The 13,676-nt window shown below is 38.1% G+C and overlaps 1 protein-coding gene across 1 annotated transcript in view; it reads right to left on the bottom strand.

The window, feature by feature from the left end:
• Positions 1 to 6,069: 6,069 nt before the first annotated feature.
• Positions 6,070 to 13,676, bottom strand: part of STARD4 (StAR related lipid transfer domain containing 4) — a 19,977-nt gene continuing 12,370 nt past the window's right edge. Inside the window, exons 4-6 of the mRNA XM_006755295.2 lie at positions 11,291 to 11,417; positions 10,106 to 10,220; positions 6,070 to 8,935 (exon numbers count right to left, since the gene is read on the bottom strand). Of these exons, the coding sequence (XP_006755358.1) occupies positions 8,715 to 8,935; positions 10,106 to 10,220; positions 11,291 to 11,417 (463 nt within the window). The 3' untranslated portion in view covers positions 6,070 to 8,714. The remainder of the gene's footprint in view (positions 8,936 to 10,105; positions 10,221 to 11,290; positions 11,418 to 13,676) is intronic.

The following is a 13,676-nucleotide window of genomic DNA, read 5'->3' as shown; positions in this document are numbered from 1 at the left end:
CAGTACTTGACACCCATCTTCAAAACATTTTTAATACTCACCAATTAGGATCAGATTACGGCATATATACGTTAGTTGTATTGCCACTTAGCTTGTTTCAGATCGTGACTGCGATTGTGAATGGCTGCATTATTCTTCAGGGAAAATGAAATGAAAGAAAGTACAAAGATTGACTATCATATGAGTGATGAAAGGGAAACTAAGACATAGATATAGGGAGGGATCAGAAAGCTTAGCAGGCACTAAGAAAGGAGTACCTACAAGGGTTCTTCAGGTTTATGTGGCATTATCTGGTATGTCTTTCTAGTTTTTCGTAGAGAAATTTGTATTCCTGGGTTGTGAAAAGATTACTGAACTAGAGGGACATAAGTATGAAGGCTTAGATGACTGGGTACCATTATATAGAGGAAACCTACATTTCCAGTAGTTTAGATTGCAAGTCATTAGCCAAAAGCAAGTGCATGTAGAATTTGGAGGAATATATGTATAATCTTGGCTGTGTAACAACTATCTATATCAGATATTTGCTATCACAATTATATGCTATATTCCCAAATTCTGATAGAAAAGTACTGAAAAAGGAGCTGTGAACATTTCATTTTTAAAGCTTGTCAAAATGGTGCTATCGACTCCTTAAATACAGATATATTGAATTTCTTTTTTTCTAGGTAAACATGTAAGTCTAACCTGGCCATAAATGTAAATACAGAAAACATTTGTATAGAGTTCATCAAAATCATGTCCATTAACTTTTGAGAGAGCTGCCATATTCTTCAATGGTGGGGACTTGCAGAGGGTCCTGGGTTCTCAGAGAGGACACAGCACACTCATTGGCTCTCTCAGCTGCCCTAAGCTGGGCAGGCAACATGAGAGCCACACACAACTGTAGCTTCTTCTTGGGCTTAAGTTGAATAACCTGGGTAAATGACTAAATAGGCTCATTTTTGGGTGTTTCCCAGAAACATAAAGGAATAATATGCAACATGAGGCAAAATGGACATTGGCAAACTGTTGAAACTAACCTTATCCAGGGCCAGTGTTACTTTGTGTAAGTCACCTAGATGTGTCAAAAAACATGCCAAAAGAAGCAGATTATCTTGCTGCTGGGAAATCTGTAAAGCAATCTGCATGTACAGTATGATAATAAATCATCTAGGAGCCCACCAAAACTGTGCATTCTGTGCTTTGAAATGTTACCACAAGAGTAACACAATGGATGTTTTCCTTACATCTGGAGTTGAATCATTCCTTGAGTGTTTTCCCATTCTCTTGGATGAAATTATATATTTCATTTCATAGCATTTCTAAACACTATACAGTGATGTCATTAAAATCCTAACACCATAATGTTAAAAAGGGAACTCAGTAATCATTTAACCTAACACGGTCATTTTGTTAAAGAGATGACACCCAGAAAGGACATGCCTTATCTGAGGTCACAGTTAGTGGCTGAGAAGAGACCTAGGCTGCCCATCTCCTAGCCCTGTGGTCAGCAAACTGCAGCTCACGAGCCACATGCAGCTCTTTGGCCCCTTGAGTGTGGCTCTTCCACAAAATACCACATGCAGGCGCGCACGTACAGTGCGATTGGAACTTCGTGGCCCATGTACAGAAGTTGGTATTTTATGGAAGAGCCACACTCAAGGGGCCAAAAAGCTGCATGTGGCTCGCGAGCCGCAGTTTGCTGACCACTGTCCTAGCCCAACCTAGTGCTCTCACTACTGGAAAGTCAGTTCACAGGGCACAAGGTAAATGCAACAATTCATATGAAAACTGATTTTTCATTGTAAAGATTTGAAAATACAGAAAATTAACATCATAATGTCTTTCAAAGGGAAGCATTCTTTTCCTGTTTATTTTTTCTTCCAGACTTGTAATTATATTGTAACTAGAGGCCCAGTGCACAAAATTCGTGCACAGGGGGTGGGGGGAGGGAGTGGGGGGGCAATCCTCAGCCCAGCCTACACCCTCTCACAATCCAGGACTGCTGGCTCCTAAGCTCTCACCTGCCTACCTAATTGTCCCTAACCACTTCTGCCTGCCAGGCTGATCGCTACCTAACTGCTCCCCTGCCAGCCCGATCGTCCCCAACTGCCCTCCCCTCTGGCCTAATGGCTCACTACTGCCCTCCCCTGCCGGCCATCTTGTGATGACATTGCAGTGGCCATCTTGTGACATCGCACGATGCCACCTAGGATTTTATTACAGAGGATTTTTTGGTATCAACCTGGCACTAAAGCACCTTTTTTGCAGAATCTCCCCATTTATGATAGCTGCATAATAATGCAGTCTCAATTGTGGAGTTTTTCTCAGTAACACTACACAAATCCCCTTTTGTGTTTGGGGAAACCTATTCTAAGGACATAATCCTAATGTGCAATTAGTATTATTTAGACCAAGTGCTATTCAGTGGTCACTTCATGATGAGGCTTTAGAATTTACAGGACCTGAGTACTAGAGGGACAAAACCGCACTCTTACGAAGCTGGTGGTTAGCCACATGAGTTGTAAAGATCTGAAAGTCCTTCTTAAGCTCAGCCACTCAATTAGCAATCATTTGTGTGAAGGATTTGAGAGCCACATATGACAGCAGACTTACCCTCAGAATCGCAGCTTGCTACTACCATTGAATACCAAATCCTCACTCTGTTGAAAAGACACATGTAGCCTAATAAATGACATTTTAATTGAGGCAAGTGCTTGAGAAAAACAAAAACTTCTTCCAACCGCAAGTCCATTTTGACTATATGAAACATGTTATTTCAACCTCGTTTTGCACAATCCCTGGACTATTTCCTTTAACAAAAAAAATCAGCTGTCACTTCAGGGATGTCACTAAAGCAAAACCTAAGTAGGAAAGTAAAGCTCCTGAAAAATACCATGCAAATGAGTGAAAAGCCTATTTTGGTGCCTGCACACTAGACTTGCTCCAGTATTTTGTGAGAATACAAAACCCGTGGTCCCTCGGAAAGCACCTCTCCCTTCCCCTTCCCACCGAGGTGCATCGCCTTTGTCTCTCTCTCTAAGCTCCAAGAGCCCTTCTGCCTCTGTAATTTGTTTCCTGAGCCTACACAGCCCAACTGGCTCAATTCTACTACCTCCACAACGTCCTAAAATGTTCTTATAACTAAAAAAAAAAAAAAAAGAATACTACACTCCACTAAACCACCTGTGCAGTTGATAACACAGTGTGGATGTACCCTCTCTCCTGGGATACACGTGCAGTTCACATTTTCCATCCATTTGCTGTTACCTCCGGCTATAGGAGCCTTCATCTATAGTGGGCCCTTAGCTCCTGAGGAATAGGAACATGATGTAATACAAACATAGATCATTCATGTTGGATGTCATGTGACACTAGCCATTAACCTACAGAGGATGCTCCATCACCTCACTACCTCAATTAAGGTGTAAATGTTTCATGAAGAAGTGAACGACTACTCTGCTATTGTCACTTCTATTTTGGGAGTCTGTCACTCTCCTATTGACATCTGAAGGAAACTTATACACACTTCCCAGAGCTGATCCACTGATGCTATGGCTGGCTATCCAGATTTATACCATCTCTCCAAAAGGCTGGAAATCTTTATGCTTGCTTTTCCAGCCACAGTTACAGCTAGTAGTCATGCTACCCAGACTACTGGAAAGAAAAACTACTGGAGGCTTCCGGGAAAGCTTTTGCTTTCTGGATAAAAGGCACAGATGACTGGTGTCATGCCTTCCCCTACTTCCTGATTGGAGTACACATGTAATGTCCACGGCTAGTCAGTCACCTCAACACTGTGAGTTAAAAATGAGGAGGAACTGAGTCAAAAGCCCTGAATTCTTGGCTGATAAATAAAAACTAACAATTACCTATATCCAGCTTTTTTTCTGAGAAAAATAACTCTATTTGTTTAAACCATTTAATAGTCATATTTTCTAATGCACACTATCCACGGTATTCATAGCACAGATCAAGCACTTCTTTATAATCTCTTCTAGCTTTGTAAAACTCCAAATAAAATTATCACCATAATTCCTAATCAAATTAACACAATTATTTAAACATATGTACAACAAATATTACAGTATCCATATGTTACTGTAGTAAAGGCACACAATAATTCATCAACATCCTGGCTATATAACGGCACATCAAGATTCAGAAGTATTGTATCTAATATTACATGAGATACTGGAGGGAGTTACCATCGGTGTTAGTAATCTTTATTTTCCAGTTTATATGTATCCTTTTGGAAGAATTCAGAAAGTTAAATTATACACTTTAAGTTTAGATATATGAAACTATTTGTTAATATTTAAGATTAAAGCAACTTGTACAGATTATATCAATGATAAATTACATGAGTCTAGAAATTTTATTCTGATTTTTAAAATATACATTTTATTTATATTAACACATACTTTTAATATAATAAAGGCTCTAGTTTTACAGACTGGCTCATAAAAGAATTATAAAATATCTTAAAAATAAAATCTATATATAGTATAGCTTTTATTGAATTGCAAGAGATGAATTTTTATTTAATTATACATGTAAAAATCTTTGGAAACAACAAAATAATGAAGACATCATAAGTCCAATTTCCTGTGTTCTGGGATTAATTTAATGTTTCTTTCATACTCAGATCCCACCATCCCCTACCTCAAGAAGCTGAATAAGGCAAGGGATAAAAGTAAAAAAAAATAAAATAAAAGGCAAGGCAGATACATCAGATAGGTAATTAATTACACAATACAGGTTCTAATGGAAGTCTGGCCCATTCTCCAACCTTCCCTGGGCTCTATTCATTTACCCATTGGTTTGGGATAGCTACAGCACCTACTGAATAAAAAAGACACTGAATTTTAACAACGTATTTTAAGGATGCTAGTGTGTTCTTGAGGAAACAGGTAAAACTTTTATCTATAACAAAGGGAATTACTCAGACCTAAAAGCTTTTTTTACTGGGAGACGATTTCAGACACTGAAATCTACAATTTCAAATATACCCAATCTCAATGAACAGTGAAATGAAGAGATTTCTTTTTAACATTTACAACCCCTGTAATACTGTAGAAGTTTCTATTATACATAACTGCAGAACACTAAATTCTCATAATTATTTTTGCTGATTATTATGTCAAACATCAAGAGTTAACCAATCAATAGTTACCAATAAAACTAGATTTCATGCAAAAGTATCACTTAGGATAAATTACCTTTTCTAGTACGAAATTAATATCCTTAAAGAAAATAAGTACCATGTACTAAAAACAGTGCTATGTCAAGTAGTATTCCTGTATACACGTTTCTAATACAAACTAGCTATAAGCAAGAGAAAATAATCAACCACATGATAACAAGGCAGATTATATGCTTTCATCAACTGTCCTATGAAAAGTTATCTTTAAAGGAAATTTGGGAGGGCTATCATTTTTATTTTATTGACAACTACTAAGTGATTTATTTCTAATGTTTAGCAGTCCCAATTTAGTAAACCCTGAAAGCTCTGGTAATCAGAAAAGATTTTGTATTTAAGAGTAATTCCATGAAATTCTCTACTTCATATTATAGAATAGCAAGTTAATACATATACCATAGAACTGTGCTATTCAGTACAGGCCACTGGCCTCATGTGGATAATGAGCACTTAAATGTGGCAAGTCCACATTAGAAAATATACACCAGGCATTCATATAAAAGAATATAAAACAGCTAAATGATTTTTAATATTGATTGCATGTTGAAATGATAATATTTGGGATCTATTGAATTACATGAACTATATTATTAAATTAACCCCAGCTGTTTATTTTTTTAATATTGCTGCTAGAAAATTTAAAATGACATATGGCAGGGGTCCTCAAACTTTTTAAACAGGGGCCCAGTTCACTGTCCCTCAGACCGTTGGAGGACCGGACTATAGTTTAAAAAAAAACTATGAACAAATTCCTATGCACACTGCACATATCTTATTTTGAAGTAAAAAAACAAAACGGGAACAAATACAATATTTGTATTTGCATGTGGCCCGCGGGCCGTAGTTTGAGGACCCCTGACATATGGCTTCACATTATTTTTCTATTCTACAGCAATGCTATAGAAACAGCAGACTCTTTAATCCCAACCCACATCCTTAAATTCTTATCATTGTGGTACTTGAGATAACATATTTCAATATATTAACACAAGGTTCCTGAGCTTAGATTCAAATACAACTCTACTCTTAAAAACAAAACAAATCCTATTCTATAATCTTTTTCATCATCTTCTGTATACTGGCAACTGTGCTAAACTTTGGCTAGTTATGAGTCTGCAAACAGGCAAAGGAGTCTTTGTGGGAGATGAAAATGTTCTAAAATGATTGTGATGATGGTTGTACAACTATAAATGAACTAAACAATCACTGGACTGTATACCTACAACCGGCAAATTGTGTAGCATATAAATCCAATAAAGCTGTTTGTTTTTAAGTATACAGCTAGAGCCCAGTAGATCTGAAGTGCCATTTAGAAGCTGCATATAAATTTTAGGTAATTCGAATATAAATTTTCAATCCCTATGACTCAATATTGCAATGAGAATTTTTCTATGAGTATCCTGTTACTTGCAGTTGGTCCACAGTAAACAGTGGATTATGTAATCACTCACCAGAGGTATAAGTGGAATAGGACAAAGGGAACATTAGAGTAACTGAGAATGGACAGTTCATTTGTGTTTAGGGGTTCCCATATCAGGCAATCACAGCCCTTATATACAATATTGTTGCAAATCCTTTACCCAGTCTGGGCACCTTATAACTGATTATCTGTTGGTATTTCTCCATCTTAGACAGAATACCTAAATATAAGAAACTTCCTACTCTACACTAATAAAACCAAATAAAAAAATACATAAAGTCAAAACTAACATTTCTTTCTTTTTTTTTTTTATTGAAAACTAACATTTAATAAATTTCCGTGGGGAGCTAAAAATTAAACTACTGATGTTTTTTTCCCTATTACAAGAAGAAGAAGAAAAAAGTGGGAGAAAAATCCAGCAACTCAAGTTCCAATTTAGAAAAAAAATTAATTAATAAATTTCAAGTTAAGAAAATAGGATCATTTACACATCATTTCTGTCAGTTCTTGAAACAAATTATTTTCAATCGAAAACTTGTGAGATATTCACCATGGATAATGTAGTACTACAACCTTTTATTTATTTATTTTTTTTAACATCATTGCTAATAGCAAAAAAATAAAGACAAAAACCAGCTCAACTTTTTTCACTTTATCAAAATGGGTCTGAGGATCTAGGCTTTCTTTACACTCAGGTAAACATAGTGAAGTAAAACACAGATCAAACCTTCATGCACCTGAACCACCATATGCTCTTATGCTTTTTGTAGTCTATCTGGCATGAATTTCCAGAGTTCGCTTTACCCCATATTAACCACACACACAAAGAGGAAATAAAATGATAATAATAATAATGCAGAAAGAACTCACACTGAACACTGAAATGGATTTCAAGATGTGTGCATATACACAAATAGATACATGCAAAAATTTGCCTGTATTAACCACACACACAAAAAGAATTGCCTGGACACATTGAGATGCCTCAAGTTCTTATTTTAGAAGTAAACTAGGTGGACAGTTCAAAAGCCAGAGTCATTTGGGATATTAAAATCATGTAGAATGTTCCTTTAAGGCAGCCATAGAATCAAGGGACCAATTATTATTGTTCATTCTAGTTACAAAATGACTCTCTGAATGCATTTGTTACAGTACCAGACAAAAGTTTCATCACAATTATGACTGTTTATGAAGTAGTAATATTTTATGAGTTGAGTGATACTTTTAAAACTGGAACATGTACAGAACATTCATTGAATTTGACCTTCTAGAGAGATGATTCCCTGCTGCTAAATACAGGATACCACCAGCCACTTCACAAAACTCAGACTACTGTTCAATCAATGGTGTATCCCCATTACATAGATGGCAGTTTTTGTACTGTTTCATGCATAAATGTTTTAAGACTCCCAAAATAAATGCACATAAAAAACAATCATATTTTTAAAGATATTCACAAAATAATGCTATCTAGGTATCAAAATTGAAATGCTTTTGATTGGATTCTATAGTTACTATAATATCTACCCATTTATTTCTGATCTTTTCAATACTTAAAGCAGTGCAAGTCAGTTGATAATGAGGTTCATATTTATAAAATATAAAGAGCATTTTCTTTAGTCAAGATATTGGCAAACTCATAGAGCATACCAAAACTAAAGCACTAATATTTAACTTTAAAAAAAAATTAGAACTTTTACAAAATGTTTATAGAGCTCTAAAATAGATTATTTTAACCTAACGGCATGAAGCTTGTGCTCTCTCTAAATTCAAAGCAGCCAAAAAATTCATACTGAGGCACTATTCATTTTCTTAAGAGTTTGAGTCAAAGAATCCACCTATTTCAGGGTGGATTTCTGTCATGCTCTCCATTCATAGACACACAGACTGCCATACCAAACAAGGTGCAAATAACTATTTAAAAAAACTACAATGCCCTCTCTTAGACAGCTATTTACTTTAGGAATAAAATAACACAAAAATATCTCAAATTTTTCTACGAGCTATACAGATGAGAGAAAAGGGTGATGATTTTTACAGGCCATGGAGCTGAAAGAAGGAGTTAATTCAGAGGGTCGTAGTACTACAAGTTTAAACGTCTTATGCCTTTCATAAGGCTTTTTGTAAATCACCATAGAAGTTGATTAAAGTGCTTGCCATGGCTGTATCTACTGCAGACTGAGGAATCATCCCACGCAGATCCGTCTGAATATAGCCTGTCAAAAGACTCTGGTTTGTATTGTCTTTAAGTGGAACACAAAACCAACCGCAGGGATGGTTATATCCACGAACAAATTCTGCTCTCTTCTCACTCCAGTCAAGGCTGACCCCTACAAGGCAATTTGAAAATAACACTATTAATAGGAGTGACTGACATAAGTCTAAAACTCTGGATATTTAAAATATTAGATTTCTTGTTTCAGTATTTGTCTTGTTATCCCTGTAGATGAAAATTCAGCCCCAAGAGGGACCATGGAAGAATGAAAAAGAATAATTACCAAGTAGATTTCTGACGGGGAGCTAAGACAGGTAATGCAGAAAATTCTAACCCCTTCAGAATGGATAGTATCATGTCATCTTGGGAACTCCTTGGAAACTAAAGAATCTTGGATGTAGCATCCAGGCCTCAAGGTGCCAATAACAAACTTATGGACTCAGCCAGTATGGCAGTGGTAGAGCGTTGACCTATCAACCAGAAGGTCACGGTTCGATTCCCAGTCAAGGCACATGCCTGGGGTTGCAGACTTGATCTCCAGTAGTGGGTATGCAGGAAGCAGCCTATCAATGATCCTCTCTCATAATTGATGTTTCTCTCTCTCTCTTCCTCTCTAAAATCAATAAAAATATATATTTTTAAAAAAACCTATGGTACCACCAGTCTCCACAGGCACTCCGTATCCAACTTTGGTAGTAGCTGGTCAAAAATAAACAAATAGATGTTTAACTACAACTGGCAACTCAAGTATATACAGAAAACATATTAACTTACCTATAGATATATCTTAGGAAGCAGGAACCTTCTAATAGCACTATTTTTAGTTTCAAAAGTAAAATTGTACACAACTCAGAAAAGGAGAACACCCTAACACATACCAAGTCTATTTGTGTGTGTGTGTGTGTGTGTGTGTGTGTGTGTGTGACTAAGAAGCTATTTTTCATTTACTGGATCTCTTTCTTAGAGGCAGTCATGTTATCCATGTTTGTTAGCTGTGATCTGGAGCAGCGGCTGCCAACCTTTCGGAACTCACAGACCACCAGTGGTCTGTGGACCACCGGTTGGCGACCACTGATCTGGAGGATAGCATGTAACTGGAAACAAAAACTTGAATTTCAGAATCCTTCTTGATATTGTTATTTTAATCTCTAGGGTTCAGTATTTATAAAGCTTAGGATTATAAAATAATTATGAAAACATATCTTGCATAGAAAAAAAATCCAGCCTAGAAAACTCAAATATTTAAAACAAACTGAAAGACAGTATACAGTTTTGAGATCATTACCACAAGATAAAAGCCCTCCATTATAGTCCACAGTGTAGGAGAAATCAACAAACTCTCTTGGGGAAATGATATTCCAAAGCTGACCAGCAGTAGTGTAACGCATCACACAGCAATTCTGAAGGACAAAAGGTAACAGGTGTTACTTCCTACTCTAAGGACACATACATAGAATCATATATCATAAGTTCATCCTTAGTAAAAAACTAATACTCATCTAAAATGTCTTATAATTAGTAGTAATAATTCTTACAGTGATTCTGACAGGTTTAGATTTCTATTCTAAATCTCACTGCTGCTATACACATGAAGAAGATATATAATAAAAATATAGAGATATTTCCTCATATCCAAGTCTCTAATTCAATAGTCACTTTGCATCCAGTGGTCTGTTCAACATGGAAGTAGGTGGTGTAACCCTTAGGTGTTTAAGATAAAATACACAAATACATTCACTAAAACACCACATAATTCAATAAAGACGTTCAGCCCAACTGGCATGGCTCAGTGGTAGAGCATCAACCTATGAACCAGGAGGTCATGGTTCAATTCCTGGTCAAGGCACATGCCCTGGTTTGCGGGCTCGATCCCCAGTATGGGGCATGCAGGAGGTAACTGATCAGTGATTCTCTCTCATCATTGATGTTTCTATTTCTTTCTCCCTCTCTCTTCCTTTCTGAAATCAATAAAAATATATTTTAAAATAAATTCAAACATGGTAAGAACTAAATTAATAGAAATAGAAAAAGACAGGAAGCCACTTTGTTCAGAGTGACATCTTTGGTCTTTGATTTTGACTTCAACAGAAAACTTACATACAATTTACTAGGAAACCTGAATATAATAGTGGTGTTTTCAGAATCTTAGATTTCAGAAAATAAACTCAGTTCTTCTGAAATCTTAGATAAACTTCTAAAATCTTAGATTTCAGAAAATAAGACTCATTAGGTAATATGAGAAAACTCAAGCTTTTTAAAAAGCAGCAAGGATTCCCCTGTGAGACTTCTGCCATGACTACTTATTCTCAAAGCAATGAATGCAAGTGTGTACTTTGCTCACACCCACATGGGTACTCCCCCCCCCCCACACACACACACATGCACTCTTTCTCTCTCTCTCTCTTTCTCTCTCACACACACACACACACACACACACACACAATCTGAAGTAATGTTTCTAAACAAATACCTCTTCAAAGTTCTCCAAAATGTCCAATGAAGTCATTAAGCTGTCCCAATCCAAGCGACAGGGACCTGGGCGTATATGGTCCATTATATCATTAACAACACCATCTATAATACCTTGGGCTTTGAAACTGAAAAGAAAAAAAAAGGCAAATGCTACTGGAATGAAAATTTCAGCATGCCCTCCTACGTAGTTCGGAACTAACTAGAGCAAACGTCAATGAAGATTAATTGATTGATTTTTTTATTGTTAATCCTCACCCGAGGATATTTTTCCATTGATCTTTTGGAGAGAAAGGAAGAGAGGGAAATACAGAGAGAAACATCGATGTGATAGAAATACATCAATTTTTTTTAAAATATATTTTATTGATTTTTTACAGAGAGGAAGGGAGAGGGATAGAAAGTCAGAAACATCGATCAGCTGCCTCCTGCACATCCCCCAGTGGGGATGTTGCCCGCACACCCAGGTACATGCCCTTGACCAGAATCGAACCTGGGACCCTTCAGTCCGCAGGCCGACGCTCTATCCACTGAGCCAAACCGGTTTCGGCGAAATACATCAATTGATTGCCTCCTGGATGCGCCCTGACCAGGGCCTGGGCTAGGGAAGAGCCTGCCACCAAGATACGTGCCCTTGACGGGAACTGAACCCGAGACCCTTTGGTCTGCAAGCCAGTGCTCTATCCACTGAGCAAACCAGCTAGGGCAATGAATATTTATTAAAGGGAGTAAATCCCAACAACTTTTCTGATAAATTAAGTTCTGTCAATTATTTTATCAGAATGTACTCTTTGTCCTCAAATCTAATAAGAAATCTGAAAGCTATATTATATGTTATCACGAACACCGTACTGGTAAAGTACCGTCATGTTATGCCATTGCCAAAAAGTCTGCAGAACACTGTAATGTTCCCATTTATTTTGCATACTATTCTTTTCTCAGTTATACTCTGACATGTTATTAGTATAAACATATTTTTATACACTGGAAGAATATATATGCAACACATATGAACAGAGGCATAATTATTATACAGGATATATAATTAGTTCCTATAAGTCAATAAAAAAAAAAAAGACAGACAGTCCAAAAAAAAATGGGCAAAGGACATGATAAAATTGACCTGAAATGTCAATAAATTTAGAAAAGATGTTCAACTTCACTCATAGTCAACTAAATACTAGTAAGATACTATCTCATGTGCCTCAGATTGGCAGAAATTATAAACTTAATAACAAGTATTAAGAATTGAGTGGAAGGGAATGAGAACTCTCAAACTGTTATCACCACTTTAGAGAGCAATTTGACAATGGTTAGTGAAGCTGAATGATGCACATCCCTAAGACCCAGGTACATACCCCAAGAAAATCACACATGTGTAGGAGACATACTAAGTTTACTGTAGCACTGTACTTTACAGGGAAGAATTGACAACCTACCCATATATAAAAGCTTAAGTGAACAGTCGACCAGATGACCGGCTGGTAGCTATGACATACACTGACCACAAGGGGCAGACGCTCAATGCAGGAGCTGCCTCCAGCTGGTCAGTGCGCTCAGCTGATCAACAGGTGCCAGACACAGGGCTCATGGCTGGCAAGTGCAGCTGTGGAGGAGTGAGTCTCTCCTGCAGATACTCTCCCTGCATGCTCCTTCCCCATCCAGACTGGGACCGGGATTGAGACTGACCAGATGTGAGCCCGTGCCACTTCTCCGGCGCCACACAGGGAGTGAGGATGTGATGATGAGTGGCAGCTGCGTGGTCATGGGTGCACCGGTATCACCCTAGGGCAGGCATGTGGAGATCACAGCAGAGCGGCAGCAAGCCTACCTAGCCGCAGCAGCAGCAGCAGGTGCAGCGAGGCTGGGATGAAAGGGAACTGCACAGGCTCCTCCCCAGCTGCCTGCCACTTCACACACTACTTCATACTGTACGAGCCTGACAGAGGTTGAGGCAGTAAGCAATGGCAAAGGACGGGCTGGAGCCCGATGAGCTGGCGGGTAAGGCTGGGCTGCGACGGCATGGAGGTCCACTGATCCCCTCAGGCCAGGCCGAGGGACCCTACTGGTGCACGAATCCATGCACCAGGCCTCTAGTCTATATATATAAAAGCCTATAGTGACTGAATAACTCGTCAACCGGTCTCTATGACGCACACTGACCACCAGGGGGCAGACGCTCAATGTAAGAACTCAGCCATAAGCCAGGCTCATGACTGGCTAACGCAGCTGCAGCAGCATGAGCCTCTCCTGCCCCATTGGCAGCAGGCACAGCGGGACCAGGATGAGCAGGAGCGATCCTCCCTGGCTGCCTGCTGCTTCATGCACTGCTATATCCCTTAGGGGATGTTGGACTGCCAGTTTCAGCCCAATCCCCGGCCTGGCCC

The sequence above is a fragment of the Myotis davidii genome, unplaced genomic scaffold, assembly GCF_000327345.1.
Source record: "Myotis davidii unplaced genomic scaffold, ASM32734v1 scaffold130, whole genome shotgun sequence".
NCBI classification, from domain to species: domain Eukaryota; kingdom Metazoa; phylum Chordata; class Mammalia; order Chiroptera; family Vespertilionidae; genus Myotis; species Myotis davidii.
The sequence above is the reverse complement of the archived record's forward strand: the minus strand, read 5'-3'. Positions and strand labels throughout refer to the sequence as shown.